The 18,872-nt window shown below is 45.2% G+C and overlaps 2 protein-coding genes and 1 long non-coding RNA gene across 11 annotated transcripts in view; 2 read left to right on the forward strand and 1 right to left on the reverse strand.

Annotated features, from left to right (window-relative positions):
* The window catches only part of LOC120590247 (uncharacterized), a 9,670-nt gene extending 6,457 nt beyond the window's left edge, over window positions 1–3,213 (forward strand). The window contains exon 4 of the long non-coding RNA XR_005649663.1: window positions 2,991–3,213. This is a non-coding gene — a long non-coding RNA (uncharacterized LOC120590247). The remainder of the gene's footprint in view (window positions 1–2,990) is intronic.
* Window positions 3,214–5,594: 2,381 nt separating this feature from the next.
* On the reverse strand, window positions 5,595–13,983 carry CNGA4 (cyclic nucleotide gated channel subunit alpha 4). Of its 5 annotated transcripts, none has more exons than XM_039847871.1 (7): window positions 12,991–13,983; window positions 10,474–10,553; window positions 10,269–10,343; window positions 9,956–10,062; window positions 8,996–9,641; window positions 7,876–8,225; window positions 5,595–6,206 (listed from the first exon to the last, which is right to left on the reverse strand). In XM_039847871.1, exons 1-7 carry the CDS (start codon window positions 13,057–13,059, stop codon window positions 5,746–5,748), a joined length of 1,788 nt encoding a protein of 595 aa, XP_039703805.1. In that variant the 5' UTR covers window positions 13,060–13,983; the 3' UTR covers window positions 5,595–5,745. The 5 variants fall into 5 exon arrangements, with proteins under 5 accessions (XP_039703805.1, XP_039703804.1, XP_039703806.1 ...); XM_039847870.1 differs by having other exon boundaries at window positions 10,242–10,343; XM_039847872.1 differs by having other exon boundaries at window positions 10,242–10,343; window positions 12,962–13,983.
* A 288-nt stretch (window positions 13,984–14,271) lies between these two features.
* The window catches only part of FHIP1B (FHF complex subunit HOOK interacting protein 1B), a 31,611-nt gene continuing 27,010 nt past the window's right edge, over window positions 14,272–18,872 (forward strand). For all 5 annotated transcript variants that reach the window (XM_039847878.1, XM_039847875.1, XM_039847876.1 and 2 more), the window contains exon 1: window positions 14,272–14,400. The gene's annotated coding sequence lies outside the window, so the exon portion shown is untranslated. The remainder of the gene's footprint in view (window positions 14,401–18,872) is intronic.

The following is an 18,872-nucleotide window of genomic DNA, read 5'->3' on the forward strand; positions in this document are numbered from 1 at the left end:
AAACTGGAAAGGCAACGCCAGACACAGAGGACCAAGGCTTTCTGGGTGAAAAGTACAAAGAGTTTTCAAGCTGTGGCGAGGGCAGTCCAGAACGCTCCCAGCTGTTAGATGGTGCTGTCCCCAACAGGGCTATCTCAGGCTCTGATTTGGCACGACTTCCTCTGAAATGCCTCTCAGCACCACCATTGCTGTATTTAAGTATTTTAAAAAAAATCTGAACAAGAAGTTTCGCAAACCAGTCGAGATCACGTTTTTTCCCCTAAGATTCCATTTCTCCCTGGGTTATTCTCCCAAATTTACAAGGCAATGCAACCTGAGGCCTGGGAGGGAGCTGTAAGGAAGGGAGGAGGAGCAGACCTCTGTGCCCTCTGCTGGCCAGGACTGGCATTGCCAGCACCACCCAAGGCCCAGAGTCAAACAGGGTCAGACAACCTGTGCCCCGTTGCCCTCAAAGGCACAACTGCTGCTACTATTCATTATTAAGCAATTGTTATCTGCAATTCACATTAATTATCTTATTTACACTTTAATTCTCTAAGCATTTCTTTCAACAACCTTTAAAAATTCTGTAGAAGGCCAAGAATCCCCCAGACAGTAAGTAATGTTTCAGAATTAAAAGCTAACTCTGGCTCCAAGCACCTGATTGACTCTAAGCTTTTTCTCATCTGTTGTACTTTTAGGCGAGCTTAGAACCCTGACTTGGGTCATGACTCTGACCCCAGCTGTAACCCAGCTTGACCATCCATCTCCGATCAAAGCCTCAAGCCAAACCCTAGCTTCAGCCCTAGGCGAGAATCCACCTACCACTAGATCTCTCCTTGAGTTGAATGGCCCCTTTCCCTATAAATCTGATTTCTTCCGAGCTTGATACTTTATTTCCATATGTCTTTGGAGGCTAGCAGTCTAACCCTCAGAAATAAAACGATGAAGTGGCGAGGGCCAATGAAGCTTCTATGAGGAAGTAGCTAATTGGAAACACTGAGGAGGAGTGTCCATCCCAATTCTTAGCCAGGCTGAGGTGTGCTAAGTAGTGACCTATGGAGGGGAGTGGGTGAGGCTCTAGGTTTTGTGGGAGGGAGAAGAGCTAAGCCAGAAGCAGCTGGGCTCGCAATAGGAAGCCCCTTGAACAGTTCTTGACACCCCTGTAGGAATCTAATAGTGACTCTAAAACTCTGCTTTCCTCCCATAGCTGCATGTGTGCAGACAGGAAAGCTGGAATTGGCAGTTCTTCCTTAGAGCTGTGGGTCCCTTGTCTTTGGCTGCAGCCCTAAGATCACACTTGAGCACACTGGGCAGGCTTGCTGGTGATTCACAATCTTTGCTATGCACAACTGATTCCTTCTCCCCTGGTTACCACCGTTACCGCCTGCAACAGTCATTCCCAAGAAAGGAAGGCAGCTTGCCTGGCCTTGCTTCAAGCTGAGGTAGTCTCTTTCCTTATCTTTCTAAAAGAAGCAGTAACACAGACCTAGATTTCATTCCATGTGACTTACGGTCCTTGTGATATTGGGCAAGTTATCTAATCACTCAGAGCCTTGGCTTTCTTATTTCAAAATGGGGGCAATAATAGCATCTTTTTCATATAGTTGTAAGGATTAATTAAGATAATGCATTTAGCCCAGGAACTAGTATAAAATAGCTTTACAGTAAATAATATCTAATGTTTTTAGTTGCTCTATGGGCTTCAGTTTTCTGACCTGGAAAAATGAATATATTAACAATTTAAACTTCCTAATATTGTTCTAAGAACTAAATGAGATAATGTATGTATAGCAGTTATGAATGATGCCATAACTGTGTAAAAAATTGAACATTTTCTTGATTCTCTAAATCAGACTATTTCCATCTAAGCTTTCAACCATCTACCTTATGGAATATTTAATCTTACTTGTGTTTTATGGCTTTCTTTACACCCTCTCTTCCCCCAACTTAGTGTCTTGCAAAATTCTCTGGGGATTTTATATTGGACAGAATATTTAGAGATGGGGAGGGCCGGGACCTTCAGACCAAGCTGATTATGCTTATTTGCACCTAATTAGAGCCGGCTGTACCCCTAGGGGGCGCTGTTCTGAAGCCCCAAGGCCAGGTAGGTAATCTTCCTTCAGTTTCCAAAGACTCAATTCTTAGTGTTTCCTATTCTGGGGCCCCTGTGAAAGTGGGGTCCCCAGAAACCCTGTGATAGGTAGATTATTTATTTATTTATTATTATTTTTAACATTTTATTTTTTTATTTTTTCCCCCTTCCCCCTCACCCCTTCCCTTTGGTAACCACTAATCTATAGTCCATATCCATGAGTCTCTATTTGTTTGTCCTGTTCATTTGTTGCTTTTAGGTTTATACCCCACATATAAGTGAGCTCATGTGATTTTCAACCTTTTATGTCTGGCTTATTTCACTTAGCATGATTATCTCGAGGTCCATTCATGTTGTTGCACATGGCAGTATTTCATCTCTTCCTATGGCTGAGTAATATTCCATTGTATATATGTACCACAGCTTTTTTGGTCAGTCATCTATTTTAGGACACTTCGGTTGCTTCCATGTGCTGGCCACTGTGAATAATGCTGCTATGAACATCAGTGTGAAAATATCTTTTTGGATATGGGTTTTTAAGTCTTTGGGGTAAATAGCTAGTAGAGGGATTGCTGGATCATATGTTAGATTAATTCTTAGTTTTTTGAGAACCCTCCATACTGTTTTCCATAGTGGCTGTACCAATTTGCAGTCCCACCAGCAAAGTATGGATAGGTAGATTTTTGGCTCCCATTACCTTTCCCTCTGGTGTTATTCCTGTGACTATGGCAAAAGAGACTTTGCAGATGTAATTAAGGTTAATAACCAGCTGACTTTAAAATCAGGAGATTATCCAGGATAATCTGGGTGAACCTAATCACACAAGCCCTACAAAGCAGAGATCTTTCTTGTAATGAATAAGGAGCTAAGAGGTTTGGAGAAGAGAAAGATTTAATGTGCCTTTGTTGTCTTGAAGGTGAAGGGGCCATGTGTCAAGGAAATAAAAGTCCTACAACCAAAGGGATTGAATTCTTCTAACAACCTGAATGATCTTAGAAGCAGAGTCTTTGCCAGGATCTCCAGAAAAGAGCTCAGCCCAACTGACACCTTGAACAGAAGACCCAACTGAGTAATGCTGTGCCTAGATTTCTGACTCACAGAACTGTGAGATAATAAATGAGTGATGTTTTCAACTGCTAGATTTGTGCTAATTTGTTACAACAGCAAAAGAAAACTAATATAATGTGCAAGAATCCCACTCCTTTTCTTAGTCTTGGGAAATCTCCTCTCCTTGGGTCCAGAAGACTTTGCTTCTTTGACTCTAAGCCCTCACAGGTAACTGGGCACAATTCACTAGGAGAATTGTTTGTGAAAACTTAGGAGTCTTGCTCTTCACAAACAAAAGCTAGGGCAGAGAGTTTCTGAAAAATTCTATTTTTGATGTTGCAATTCAAAAAGCTTTAAGTCCATGGGATACAAAGTTTTGGCACTCTCTTATAATAGGAGGAATAAAATGTACCCAAATGAACATGTTAGTAAAGTTTTCTAAAAGGTTATTGTTATTTTTTGGCTATTCCAGGAACTTAAAATTTGGATTACCTTCTGCCCATTTTCACCTAACTCTATCCAGCTGAATCCCAAATTGTCAAAACATTGTCTTTCACACAATGATGGAAATCATTCCACAACTAGAGAACCCCTGCATAGAATTGCTAATATCCAAGTTGTCTTCTGGCATGGTGGCTCCACCATGAGGAATTTGATCTCACCCCAGAAAAGCAGAAGCAGAGCAAAGTGTACAGTGGGCCCCAGGAGAGTTTTGTTTCTGTATCCAGGATAGGGAAGATACCAGTTTTCACCCTCCTTGAGCTGTAGACCAGGATTTTACGGGTGGTAGGGCCACCTGTTCTGAGAGCATTTATTTGGGATAGGTTTGCACATTATAGGGTGCCAATGAAAAGTTTATTTCCAGAGCCATAAATCCATCAGGTATCATCAAAAGGGCCCATTCTAGCTCAACGTGATTTAAGGGCAGAGATGGTAGGAAAATCTTTTGAGAAATTGACACACATCTTCCTCAAACATTGGGCCTCTATCTACCTAATCTCTCATCTCTTTGGTTGCCAAATATATATTTGGGTACTTACTATGTGCCAGGCACAGTTTTGGCCCTGAGGATTTATAGATGAACAAGAGAGACCTAGTGCTAACCCTATGGATCTCATCTTTTGTGAGAATATCACAAAATAACCATATATTTAAAAAATAATTTAGTGTGCAATATCCCTCATCACCTTTCCTGACATCTTGACTTCAGTCATAGCCTGAGTTTCTACAGCTATTTGAGAAAGTGTTGTTCCAAGTTGTTCATGTCTGAGCACATCTATGTTGCCTGCATCCACTGTATCCAAAGGCTTGGTCAGCTTTGAAGACTCCAACAGCTTTGAGGGTCTGTCTCCATGATCACACATAGGCAGATGCTCCTCATACCTCCTGTCCTTCTAGCACTGATGGCTCTACTCTATATTCTCTTGTACCACCTGTAATAATTATTCTTGATATTCTGTAATTGATGATTTGGCATCTTGAAATTACGGGCCAAACTAATGACCAAACCTTCTCTGTGGTCTTGGTTTTATGGATGCTTGGAAATCATATTATTAACCTTCCACAAGCCCTCAAATCTGTGTTTCACTTTCTGTTTAATAGGAGACTTCTCCACCTAAAAACTTTCTACCACTAAAGTAATAAAGACCTTTTGCTCATGATTTCCTGATTTTTTTTCTTTTTTTTCTTTTGGCCTTCTAACCAACCCTGGTTCTTCCCCATGTGGTCTCGCATGGTATACTGTGCCCCCTCCTCTTGGGGATTGTAAGTAATAAATTCTTCTTTTAATGGCATTGACCTCTCTGTGTCATCACTCAGTCATACTGCTAATTAAATTCCAGGTACATTTAAAAATACCACATGGCACAGCTCAGACACAAAGACTGGCCAGGCCCCGGAGTGTGTGTATGTGAATATATCTATGAACGCATGTGCACACTTACAGCAGTGTGATGTATAAGCCTGCTCGCTTGGCTCTGTACTGATTTTCTATTCATCAGGTACCTCAGTCCCTTTGAATCCAACCCACTAGCTACTACACAGCCTATGCTGCTCACCCCTGTGATTCAGATTTCAGAGAGAAGTCATCCTCACCGACTATTAAAGCTTTTTCCATCAGCCCCATAAATGCTTAGTGAGGAGGAAAATACTTTATTGAAGTGCAATTTGCAGGGTACACTTGTGACACCATATGGGGGGCATTTAAAGGCTATCTTGGAACAAAAGGGCTCTGAGTGTGCCTTTGTGTGTTCGCAAGTAAGTGCACACCTGTGGAAGGCATCTATGTGTCTATTGGTGTATGATTCTCAGTATATGTGTGCTACAAGTTACATAACTGAATTTGTATATATCATGTGGGTATAAGACATATCCATATGAGAAAGCATGTGTGCTCTGAGAATGGAAACTCCAGAGCATCTTATATGCAATGCACTGTCTTGGGGGCCAGTGTGTATATGCGCAACTCTNTGTGCTATACACGTACATCTCCAGGTGGGCATCTACGGATTTAGTTCACTCCCAACTTTGTAACCCAACAGATAGGATGGCAGAGTTTCTGTAGGCAGGCTTTCCTACAACTCTGGATTCATTTGCAGTTGGGGTTTCTAGGAATAAGGATGGGGTCACTTTGGGCATGGGGTTCCTTCTTGGCCAGTCCTGACCTCCCCACCCTTAGATGTTCCTTCCCCAGGCTCGCCCTCATTATCAGCCTCCACCAATTCCTCGGGCATCGGCCACTCTCGAGTCTGCCACTCCAGCCGTTCAATGCGATATGCAATCTTGAGTGCGCTGGACTCCAGCTCAGCCAGGAGGCGAGCAAACTTGGTCTGTAGATCATCCAGTTGCTGGTCAAGACCTTGCAGCCTTGACTCTGTGGCCTCCTGTAGGGCAATCTCAGCTGCCTCAGCATTTACATCCAACTTGTTCATTTTGAGTAGGATCTCACGACCCTTTTCCTCCATGACAGCCTGGGCCTGTGGATATTCACTCAGCACTTCCCTCAGGTCCTCCTTGCTCAGGCAAAACAGGTCTGAATAACCTAGACTCTTGATGTTGGCTGTGCGGCGGTTCCCAGACATGTTCCCTGTGGCACATGGGCAACAGGTAGGAGGAGTCAGAGTCGGCATGAGGGAACATTTCACTCCTGAACCAGGACCACCTCCATATTTGTGCTTCTGAACCTGTCTTTCTGCCTCAGTAATTTTTTCACTCAGTAATGTATTGGGGACTGGACCCTGTGCTGGGGGATATCAGTGACTTGCCTCCAATAAGTCACACTCTAGAGGAGAAAGATATTTGATTGGATAGCTACATATCAGTATAGCTGGTGCAGTGTAGACATATACGTCTGGTACTGTGAGAAGACAGGCAAAGAGCCCCTAACTGTAAGGCAGAGAATTTAGGGAGCCTGGAAGAAGTGATGCCTGACTGAGGGGGAAGTAACTAGGGGAAGAGGGGTGAGGGAAGGGCAGCTAGGCAAAGGGAGGAACAAGAGCAGAGGGATGGAGGTAGGAAAGAGTTAGGTGGGTGCAGAAAACAAGAAGCAGTCCAAAGTGGCTCAAGTGCAGGTTGTGAGGACAGTGGAAAGAGGAGGGGAAAGACAGGTCACTCCGGGTCTCACAACCATGGCAAGGAGTTCAGACCTTATGCTGAGGGAAGGGTGGGGGAAAACCACTGAAATAGTCTAAGCAAGGGAGCTGTATGGTCTCATTAGCATTTTAAGAAGGTAGTGGTGGTAGGTGGGGAGTTGGGAAGATAGGTTGGGCCGAATGCTGCAAAGTCTTAGAGCTAAAAGGACCTTAGAAGGGGAAAAGGAGCTACCATTTGTTGAACACTTGCTACATGCTAGACACTGCGCGCTAGGTGCCTCTCCCATACAGCTCATTTAATCCTCACAAATAATTTTTGGGATTTTTAATATCATCCCTATTGGACAGGTGAGGAAACTGAGGACTAAAAAAGGGAAATGACTTGTCCAAAATCAGGTAGACAGCAGTTGACTGCATATGGCACATGCAGCTTGAGGACAGATGTGAGGCCTTTAGGGCAACTGAAGAATGGGATTCCCATGCTGCGAGCACATCTAGCCTCAGTCAGTCACAGTGTTCTCACCTACCCTCCAGATTTTCTCATCTCCTGTGGCCTCAGTGTCTTTACCTGTGATTAGGCATAACAACCCCTATTGCATGGGCTGATAAGAGAAATAAATGAGCTAGTGAACAGTACCTGGCCCTTATTGGAGCTGGTGTTCAGTAAATAGGAATTTCCTCCTTTCCAATTGCTGTGAGAAAGCTGTTCCTTGTGCTAACTCCAAGTGTGTGTACTTATTACCTGTTTGACTTTGGACAAGTTCTTAAACCTCTCTGCACTAAAATTTCCTTACCTACTCTATATAGTTGCTAAGAGAATTTGAGTTGGTACATGTAAAGTACTTTGATCAGAGCACATAGTAAGCATACAATAAATATTATTATTACTATTTCTGCCACTTTCCCCTGGTCTGCGGGTGCCTCATATTGGCACCCACAGAGCAGGTCTACTCTGTCTTCCAAGGGACCACCCTGCTCACTGACCTTGGTTCAGCTTCTTCTCAGGGAACAGACCCTCCATGTCCTGCTTCTCTCCTGAGCCCTCTCGTAACTCAAGAAAGGGTGTCTTTATCTGGCCCTGAGGTACCATCTGGTCTTAGTACTGGGTTCTTCTGTCCCCCTCTCCCCCAGCTATGTCTCCAGAACAAATGCTGGGGTGCCTACCTTTGATGTTGATGATGCTGATCTCCCCAAAGTAGAGCCCTGCACCAAGCACAGCATACTGTGTGATGCCATCATCTGCCACCACAGCCAGTTGACCCTCGCGGATGATGTACATCTCTCGGCCAATATCCCCCTTGCGGCAGACATATTCGCCTGGTGAGTAGGTCTGGGGCTGCAGCTTCAGTACCAGCTCCTCTAGCAGGCTGGCCTCACAGTTCTGGAAGATCTGCACCCGGCTCAGGGTAGACAGGTGTACAGACACAGCAACTTCCGCCCGCAACCTCTCGGGCAAGTGCTGTAAGATGGCTACCTCATTGGTCATCTTCTTGTTGATCCGCAGGTGCTGGTACCTGGGGACAAGGGCAGTACCAGTTACTCACTAGCCTCCTACGTGCCTCCCTCCACTTCTTCCATCAGGCTCAGCTCAGCTTCAGTCAAGAGCCCAACCACACTGAGATCTCACAGGGGTCATGGGAGTACTTGGTGGTTGGCTGATGAATATCTTTAGTTCACAGTCTCCTTTGCTGGTCACAGATATGATTTGACCTTTTCTCTTTTGCCTAGGGCTGGGGAGCCTCTACCAGCAGACAATGAAAAAGACACCCTTTTCCTCCTGTCAGGTTCTACCCCACCCACCAATCAGTGATGACTCATACTATCTCACCGATATCCACTTCAATCACCAAGCCTCATCTTCTCTAGAGGCCTCTGCTCTAGTTGGTGACGCTTCCTTTCATTTAGCCCAGAGTATGGACTGCCATGACCTAGTCAGCCATCTCATCATTGGTCATGCCCTGGGGGTATTCCTCTTATCCCTCCCTCCTTCCCTCACTCCTTCTGAGTCCTACCAGGCAGTGGCAGTTCCCAATCCCAGGTCTCCAGGTTATCCTTCCAGTGCATAACTTCCTCTCCCAATCAGTCTCTCACAAAACCCTTTCCCTCAAGTACAGATCATATTAGTAGACAACATCTTTTTCTGAGCCCTATCCAGTGGACCCCCCCAATAAATGACCTCCTTACTGCTTTCCTGGTCCACCAGGCAATAAGAAGCCAGATACCTGCCTCAGATTCTATCCAATACTCCTCTCCCTGTCCTGGTCTGAATCCCCAGCAACCTTACCAGTCAATAACTCGCCGCTGCAGCCGGCGGTTGACATGCTGCAGCTTCATGTACTTCTTCACCAGTGCGTGGTCTGGGTAGAAGGCTGCATCTGCAGTGTTCATGTTGTAGATGACAGAGCTCATGCTACCCATGATGGTGGCGAAACCCATGACAGCCAGCAAAAAGTCGCCCACCATGAAGAGGTACTCCTCCTCCTGTGCTGGCAGCGGCGTATCACCCACGGTGGTCAGGATCAGCGTGGAGAAGTAAAAGCTGTAGAGGTACTGGCGCCGCAGGCGCTCAAAGCCAGGCTGTGCAGGGTCTGGGTACACCCAGGCATCACGTCCGAAGCCCAGGTACCGGGACAGGGCAAAGTAGAGGCAGCTGTTCCAGTGAATGACCACGAAAATGTAGAGCATCAGCTTGGTGATGCGAAAGGCGTTTGGGTAAGCCGTGCGGGTCTCTGTGCGGTCAAAAGCCTCAAAGAGGCGGGGTACACGCAGAAAGCGGTTCAGCCTCAGCATGGGCGTATGCGGGCCCAGCTGCACATAAGCCACATCTGTGGGCACCAGCGAAGCCAGGTCCAAGAAGAAGCTCCAGGTGCGAACATAGCGACTAGAGATCCTACCCTTGTCCATCACTAAGATGCCCTGTTCCAAGAATCCTGAGGAGAGGAAGGGGAAGACAGGTGGGGTCAGCTGTGCGATGGGGTCAGGTATGGGGCTGAGTTAGGGCACCTGCTTGCTCCAGGGCAAGTTTGGGCAGGGTAGGGTAGGACAGGAGACAGTTACAGGGACAGAGTGGGGGCAGGTATAACCCTATTCCAGGATTTCTGGGGTGTGTATAAGGGATGTTGTCAAGCATAGAGGCATGTGAAAGTGCTATTGCAGCGGGTGGGGCGGGTCACTTTCTTGTTATTAAGAGGCTCTCTCTAGAAAGGAGACTGGGAACAAAGAGTCAGTCCTGGGACTCACTGACCTGTGTGAAAGTGCACCACGATGTCCAGTAGGTATAGCAGATCACTCGTGTAGTCCAGCACTAACCAGGCCACGAGATAACTGTGCTGCAAGTCGGGAAAGCAAGCTCTGCATGGGGGAGGGGGAGACAGAAGGGATTGGCTTAAGGGCACCCTCTGTGTGTGTGGCAGTCTCCCCAAACTACTGAGCACTCCCCAGTGGGCCCTTCCTTAGGCCCTGCCCCTCTCCTGCACCTCACTCTTTAGCCCTTGTCTCTGCTAAGTCCCTTCCCTTAGCTCCCGCCAAACCTGCACACGATGATGATGAGGTTATACATTACTGGGAAGACCATCGTGTTCAGCCACCAGTAGTAGTAATCCCCAGATGGGTCCAGGACAGGCAGAGACTTCCTGTGGGCAAGAGGGGAAGTAGTCTTTCATTTATTCATCATTAAGTGTTGAGGTTGTAGCTGGGGCCATGAAGAGGAATCAGGCTCCATTTAGTGAAATAGATCTGACACAGGAGACCAGGATCTCTCACCTGGCCTTGGATGGGGCAGGGGGGCTGGACTCTGTCGTCTTTACTTTGTTGTCCTGGCTCATGGTTCTGTGTCCTGGTGCCTGGGTATAAGATATCCAAGGCCTCTTTCTGTAGGTGGCTTCAGGAGGTAGAGGTTAATGCTCGACTGCCTGGTTAGGCCGCTCTTGGTCACCAGCTGTAACTGCTTTGTCTTTGGCTTCTGAAGCTCTTAGCAACACAACCAGGGCCAGTACTACTGAAGGGGTGGAGGCAGTGTGGCTCTAGCGCCCTGCCCTGTCTCCCAGGGCCTAGGCTTACACCTACCTTGCTAAACATCTCTAATGAGGTCCCTCGAGAAGGTGGGATACATACCTCAGAGATATGGCTGGGCCTTGTCTCTCCCAGCTTCCCTCCCCCATAAACTGAAATACATAGGGGTCTTCTACTCAGGAGATCTGGGTGACAGTGTAGGCTCAGAAATTCATTCCGTTATTTCGTGCAAGTTCCCTGCTTGGACCTCATTACTTATTAACAACTATTTACTCATTTGTGTCAGGTGCTGTACTAGTAGTCTCCAGGGACAAAGAATACCTGTCACATCAGATATGAGCTGTATTTTCATTATCTGCACCCTGTCTTACAACCACACCACCTTATCTCATTCCTTTGGTGTTTTTGACCCATTCCCTTCTTGTTGCCTCTAGTATCGGATCCTACCAGCTAGTCCATGCATTTTCTGGATCCTGAACCTCTTTCAATTTTCCCTTTCTGTGAACATGCTTAAATCTCTTTCATACCAAAACAAACCTCAAACCTAAAAAAATTTCCCTAAACTTGATATCCCTTTCACTACTATCGTCTTTTTCAATCAACAAGTCATAATCAGAACAACTGTATGTGCCAAGCCAATATTGCATTAAGTATTTGGGGTAAAAAGTGAATGAAAGACACTCCTTGCCTCTAGAAACTCACAATCTGGTAAGGGAAATAGTTGGGTATATAGGTAATTACGCATCAGTCTGACAGGTACTCTATTAGGTGTACACACAGAGGGCTATTACAGTACATAGGAAGGGTCTCAACTGAGCCTGGGTATTGTAGGATGTATAGGAGTTAGTCAGGTATAGAGACGGGAGAGTGAAGAGCAGTAGAGGCAAAGTGCATAAAGTATGCAAAGCCATAAAGACTTCAAAAAGCATGGGTGACTAGGGGAACATCAGCTGTTTTTTGTAGGAAACCTAAGGGGCTCGTGGTGAGAGATGAGGCTGAATAGTGGGTAGAGGATAGCTCATGGAGAGCTTTGCCAGCCCTGTTACAAAGCTAGGATTTTATCTAAAGGCAATGGAGAACTTGTGAAGTGTTCTGCACAGTTAAGTGATATGGTTAGTCTTTGTTTTTGGATAGTTTCTTGGAAAGAACATCTATAGTCCCCAACATTTTATACTAATTTTTTAAAATTCTCTTTTCTCATGGCTTCTGTGACACAATAATTTCTTGGTTTTCTGTTTATTTTTTTCTTAGTCTCTCCTATAAGCTTCTCTGCCCATCCCTCTGTGTTGGTGTTTGCTAGGATTCTGTGCTAGGCTTTCCCTCTTTCCATCCTTCTAACTTTCTCTGGCCAGTCTCGGTCACCCACAGAATTTTCTTTCCCATTTGATGACTTCCAAGAACTTTCTCTGAGCTGTAGACCTATCTATGCCACTAACTGCTCACTAGCTGTCCCTGCTAGCCCACAGTTAGCTTCAGCCGATTGGGTCTATAAATGAGCTCATTATCTCCCCCAACTGCTCTTTCTATTATAATCCCTATCTTTGACCTTTTAGCCAAAACAGCAAGCACCAGTATTTATTATTTATCATCATTATTATTGTATGATATCGTGACAGCTTTTAAGAACAGTCACAAATTCTTTGAGACTCCTTCTTCGTGACTGTTTCAACCAAAAGAGCATAGCAGGAGTGATGTGTGTGACTTCTGAGTCTAGATCACAAAAGGCCATGCTTGTTGCGTGGAAGCTTCCTCTGAAGATGACCCCTCTTGGAAACTAGCCATCATGTTGTGAGAAGTCCAAGCCATAAGGAGCAGTCATATGTCTGTACTCTGTTTGACAGCACCAGATGGATCCAGCTTTTGAGCTGTCCCTGTCCAGGTATCTGACATGTAAATAAAGAAGCCTCCAAGTGATTCCAGTCACCAGCCTCAAGTAACCCCAATGTGTGTGAGCTTCCTAGATGAGGCTCCAGACATCATGGAACAGATACACCATTCCTGCTGTGTTTTGTTAGAATTCTCAGACTATCTGAGCTTAATCAACTGGGCATTATTTTATACTACTAAGTGTGATGGTTTGTTACACAGCATAATAACCAGAACAAACATACATACATATAGAAAAGTACACATTTCTTAAATATAATTTGATGAAGTTCACAAAGTGAACACACCCATGTAACCAGCGCTCACATCAAGAGTCCCACTCTGCTCATTTTCAGTCATTATTCTTTGGTACCTGATCTCTGTCGGTGTCTTCAGCCTCACCTTATAGTGTTTCCTCTGCATATTTCCTAGGTTCAAGACAAGCTGTACGAATTGTAATTCCCAGAGCATCCCTTACATGTTGTCCATTCTTCTTGCCTTGGTATGTGCTGATCATTTAGACTGAAACTTCCATTTCCTTTCCTTTTTAAATACTTTTTCTTTTGAACTAATTTTAGGCTTTTGGATAAGTTACGAAAACAGTATGAAAAGTTCTTGTAAACTTCTTACCCATGTTCCCCAGTTATCATCTTATATAACCAGAGTACGATGATCAAAACCAGGGAATTAACATGGATACAATACTTTCAACTAAACTACAGACCTTATCTGAAACTTCTGTATCTTTCTTAGTTTATCTTACTCTTGCTTGTTTCACAAGATTGCTCAGACATCATCTCCTCCTGGAAGGCTTCCCCAAGCCCCTGAGCCTTTTTTTCTCCTCATCCTCTCCACACACAAGTCATGCTAAGTGTCGTTCCTTCATGGTACTTATGATACTATGTTGCAACTGTATGGTTAAAGGGCTGAAGTCCTGGAAGGCAGAGGCCAGTTCTAGTTGATTTGGAATCCCACCTGACATGGAGGTACTTATTCTGTGTTCTTGAGTGACTGAATAAGACAGTGTCCAAAGGATTACAGGGCAGCAGGTGTTGAGGAGTCCAGAGGAGCAGTCGTCGTCCAAGTATCCAAGCCGTGAGCACAGATGAAGCAAAAATGACTTAGTCTTGTTCTCAGTCAGATCTCTCTATGGCCCCTCCTTTTCAAGGCCCCGCCCACTCACTGACTCCTCCCCTCAAATCCACCTTTCGTGCTAGCCTCGCCCATTCCACGCCCACTTTCTCATTCCAAGCACCACCCAGGGCCTGTGGCTCGGTCCCTTCCATACTAGTCTATAATAGCCCCATCTCTCTCTTAAGCCCCGGCCCTGGGGTCTTCTCGGCTCTTAAAGTCGCGTCCCTCCATAGGTCCCGCCTTCTGCCCTCTGGTTCGACCTTTCCTCTTCAGGCTCCGCCCACCCCCGCGGGCCTCCGCCTCCCCAGAGGTCTTCCCCAGTGACTCGCTAGAGTACTGCTGAGGGGCGTGGTTTTACACCTCGAAGGGGCGGGACCTGGGGAAGAGGCGGTACTCCTCGCTCGGAAGGCTGTCAGCAACCCCTCCCCGGCGCTCGGTCGTTGCCAGGAAACAGGCATGGACGCTCTGATTTTGGCCGGGCCCAGCCAATGAGCTGGCACGCCACTGCCCAGTCGTGCGTCGCTGGGCGGTTACGTGTGGTGCGCGGGGGCGCGGGTTGCGTGGGGCGCGGGGCGGGGCGCGGCTAGTGCGCCTGAAAAGCGATGGCGGCGGCCTGAGCTTACCTAGCGGATCCGCGGCGGTTGGGCCTGGTCAGGGTGGGGGTTCCGTGAGTGAACAGTAAGTATGGGCCGGAGGGTCCCGAAAGACACGTGTGGGCATGAAGGACTGAGCCACGACGGCCCCAGATTTGGTGACTGTATGGGTTGCGAGGGGACAGGTTGAGAGACTGCTTGTGGCGAGGGGCCGGGTGTGGGTGTCTCAGGTAGGGGAGCAGGGTGGGAGCTTCAGGGTGAGTGGACAAGTAATGAGCTGGCTTGTTTGAGTGGCTGCGGCGCTTCCAGGGACCAAGTGGAAGGGACTTGCGAGCACGATTTACTGAGGGGCTGAGGCTGCCGTGGGCAGGGATGAGAGACAGCCTCGGGACCCGAGTGAGTGAGTAAGGCCCGTGCGGGGAGGGGAGAGGAAAAAGCGAAGGCAGGAACGTGCGGGCTGGTGGTCAGTTGATGAGAGAGTTGAGGGCAGGGCATGGAAGGAAGGACTGAGGGTTGCGAGACTTGGATGTTGGTTCCGAAGCCTCTTTCAGTGCACTGTCCTGCCTAGTGAGAGCAGTAGTTCTAGACTGAGAAGGACAGCATGGGTGAAAGTGTTGTGCACTTGGCTCTTCTGTTCCCATGCGCTCTACATATTTTGGAGGACCAAAAAAAAAAACCGTCTTTGGCGATAGTTAACTACGATAATGAAATTTTGGAGCCGTAGTCTTCAACAGAGTAATAACTGGGACCCTCGTTCCCTCACGTTCCTCCTTGAGATGGCAAACTTGAAGATAGTTCCTCTCATGGAGGTTTTTGGCCATGACTGCCTATGTTTGTTTTCTCTCCACCTGCTTCTGGGTAGCCTCACTTTCCTGCTGCTCTTCACCTATGTTGAGCTGTGGGGCTTTGATGGTTGTATTGGACTAACCACGTTCAGTTGTTGATTCTACTTTCATGAAAGTAACATGGGTTGTTGCATACAGTTACTATAGTTAGGCTCCTAAACAGGATGGCTTTGCTCTCATTTTCTTACAGTTAATTTTTCTAAAACACCACTTTATTGAGGTAAATTTATGTAAACTGCTTTTACTTGAAATATACATGTTCAATGAGTTTTGACTTTGTTTACATCTGTGAAATCATCACCACTTTCAAGATACCAAACATTCCTACCACCCCCAAAAGTTTTTTACTGTCTCTCTGCAATTTATCCCTCCCTTCACGACTTGATATTGGGTTCACTTTATTAGCATTTTGCAGGTTCCTATCTTCCTGCCAGCCCACATGCACATGAAAATTTTGAAAGTTCTGGAAAGCTGGGCTGACACTCAGTGATAATGGCTACTTTCACACCATTAAATTTTCCTCTCTGCTGACAGTCTGCCACAGAGCCTAGACACCTTCCCCAGCCTCAGGGGAAGAGTTAGGCCTTTTCTATCCAGACGTGTATCTGAGAATTAGGAGCAGCCCAAGTTTCCATTCTGTTCCAGAGTCTCAGCGTCAGAGCCAACTACTGTTCTGTTTATGGTATGTTTTCATTGCTTCTCTCTGGAGGCCAAACAAGTTTTCACACTGGTGGAACCCTTGGCAACCTGCCAGATGGTCAGAACTTTGTGGAACCTATATGTATCATAACAGGGTTTAGAGCAGTGATTCCTAAACACTGGGCCTAGAATGTTGCCAGTCCATGATAAAGTTTTCATTCATCTAAGGTGGAAGGAGGGAAAGACAACATATGGAACTTGAGTTTTCCATAAAGAAATTTATTCTAAGATGATTATTTCTATTATTTTGGTGTTAAAGTGCTCTCCCACTGATGAAATAATGGTGACAGTAGATGGTGGGTTTAAACAAATGATCTTATTTGTTAAAATAAAAGATAAACCTCATTTTTTAATTAAAAAAATATTTCTAATGGCTCATGCAATCCAGAAATTTAGAATGATGATGATACGGCTATTGTATTATGTTGAGGAAGCATGCATTTATTACAGTAATTCTATATAACTTCTGACATCTGAACAGCATTAAGCTTTACATAGCAATCTCAAGTTTTACTGGATTTACATAGATCTCTTGTGAAGTAGGCAAGACAGGAATTCTTATTTTATAGATGAGGAATCAAGTGCAGAAGCCAGAGGTCACATAGTGATAAAGTGGCAAAGCTGAACCCAGAGTTTGGTCTCCTGAAAGCGAGTGACTTGGAGGAAAAAAGTTTGTAATAGAGAGTGAAGGTGATGGGGACTAAAAGGTACGTGATGTGTAGGAGGGGTCGTGATGACACGGAGGACACTATACTGGCAAAAAACATTTTTTATGATTTGTAATTGTTATATTTCTAAAAGATTAAAGATGGGTTGAGAGATGAGGATTCTGTTTAGTATTATGGAAATGACACAGGAACAAGTATAGACACATAATACTTGGATCACATCGTGATAGTGATAGAATGAGACTAGTCCCATGTCAGAAGGTTCTTCAGGACTGTCCAAATTCTTGGTTATTCTGGAGAAAGTACTGGGTTTGGTAAGCTTGTTGTTTGCTATACTGAACTCCTCGTTGAAATAGTAGTGCATTAAGTATAATGGATTTTGACTTAAGACATATAAGTCAGTGTTAGATCTGAGAAGATGAAACACAGATGAGGATGATGATGTAGAGATAGAAACATGTTTGGACTGCTGTGTGTAACCATTTATTCCATATCCGCTGTGTGCCAGGCACTCTACCAAGAACTGAGAGAACAAATTCATTCATGTATTAACTCATTCATTCATTTAGCATATAATTCTTTGGTATATAGTCTGTCCTTGTGTTGCTCACATTTTATGAGATAAATAAGACATGGCCTTCCAAGGTCTCAAGGAATTCTCAATCTGATTGGGAGAGATAGACACATGAAAAGATAATTTCAATTTAGAGAGACAGTGTGCAATATGAAAATATAATGAGGTGATTACTTCTTATATCTAGTTTCAATCTCTTTCTATGTTCCAGTTATGAATGTTTGGTGATCTAATATATATCTCCACAGGTATTGCAAAATTAACATGTCCAAAACTGATCTCATTGTCTTTGCTCTGAAAGCCTGCTTTTGCATCCTATGCCACATCTCAATCCAGGCAAGGACTTCAGTGTCATCTTCCATTCTTTCTGCCCCATTCACCCCTCGCATTTAATCAGTCACTAAAATCTTAATACATTTTCTTCTCTGTTGTCTTCTTTTCACTTGCACTGCTACATCTTCACTGTTAAAAGCTTTAGTTGATTTGCTCCTCATCTCTCATCTGAATGTTCCCCCTTGCCCCTAACAATCTCCTGCCTTCAAACTTACTCTCTTCTAGTCTGTCCCTGGAATGATCTTTCTAAAAATACAAATCTGATCATGGAATTCCTCTGCTTAAAAACTTTGGCTCTTGTATTCTGTAGGACAGCATCCAAATTCTTTAATATGGCATCATTTGGCCTCAACTCATCTCTCCAGCTTCATTTCCTGCCACTCCCTACTCTGTGTTTTAGCTTGAATCAATTGTTCACAGTTCTCTAACAAACTTGTTACTATTTTTGAGCCTGGAAATCTTTGTAATAGCTGCTTCCTTTATTCAGAATGCCTTTTCTTCTCTGCCCAGTGAACTTTCTTCATCTTTAAGATCTAGTTCAGTGTCACCTCCTCTTTGACATCTTTGTCACCCTTACCCAATAGGGATAGAAATAGCTGTGTGTGCCATGGGGATTCATTGTTGTAAAGTGTGATTGGGGTTCATGTTGTAAGTTACAAGGGCTCTGCTGGAGTCAGATAGAAGGAGTCCCTGTAAGAAGCAGAGGTGGTACTGGGGAGAGGTGAGGGAGTGAGTGGAGACCATATACTGATATCCCATTTGTCTAATACATATAGGCTGAGGGATAGACAAGAAGGGAGGAGATGTGTAAGTTGAGCTCTAGGTTGGTAGGCTCCTTTGAGGTAGTCCCATCCCCCCTCCCTCCCCCCCATTTTTCACATTTCTATGAGGTTTTAATCTGATCTTTCTGCTTTCAGTATTTAGGGTAGCAGTTCATCCATGCCTCTTATATCAGTATCAATCATTTTGCCTAGGAAGAGCCATTGTAGAAAGAGAAACCTTAGGACTTTTTTGATCTGTTCTTGGAAGGTCATTCTGGTTCCTCCCTGTCTGCTGTAGGTGTTGCAGGTGTATCTCTGCCCCCAGCTTCCTCCTCCTTTTTGCCTCTCCCAGGGCAAAGGTTCATAAATGACTGAGCCACTTCCTGACCTGTGCTGCTGTTCTGAGGGTGGTGAACATCCTTGCTGAGTGTGCCTGCAAGGCTGTATTTTGAGCCCTAAGGTGAACATCTGACCTTAGCTACTTGTGGATCTGAAAGATCATTCATCTTCTTTTTCCCCATGGCTTAGTGTGAAGGGAAATCTGAGAAGGGGTCTACATTTTTCCAGACTTTGCTATGAAAGGAAGGTGCACAGTAATAGGGTGGTGATTCCATAATATTCTTTGCCTTGTTCTGAACTTTGCAGGGTTAACAGGGAGTGAGGGAGGCTAACTAGGT

This window comes from Pteropus medius, unplaced genomic scaffold (genome assembly GCF_902729225.1).
Source record: "Pteropus medius unplaced genomic scaffold, Ma_sr-lr_union100, whole genome shotgun sequence".
Classification (NCBI taxonomy): domain Eukaryota; kingdom Metazoa; phylum Chordata; class Mammalia; order Chiroptera; family Pteropodidae; genus Pteropus; species Pteropus medius.

Excerpts from the sequence above, each read along its gene's own strand:
- CNGA4 (XM_039847870.1), bottom strand. The coding sequence starts at position 13,059 with ATGCTCTGGGAATTACAATTCGTACAGCTTGTCTTGAACCTAGGAAAT. Across the intron at positions 10,554-12,990 it reads TGCAGAGGAAACACTATAAG|GCACCAGGACACAGAACCAT; the intron begins GTGAGGCTGAAG and ends TCTTATACCCAG. Across the intron at positions 8,226-8,995 it reads CAGCGGCGAGTTATTGACTG|GTACCAGCACCTGCGGATCA; the intron begins GTAAGGTTGCTG and ends CCTTGTCCCCAG.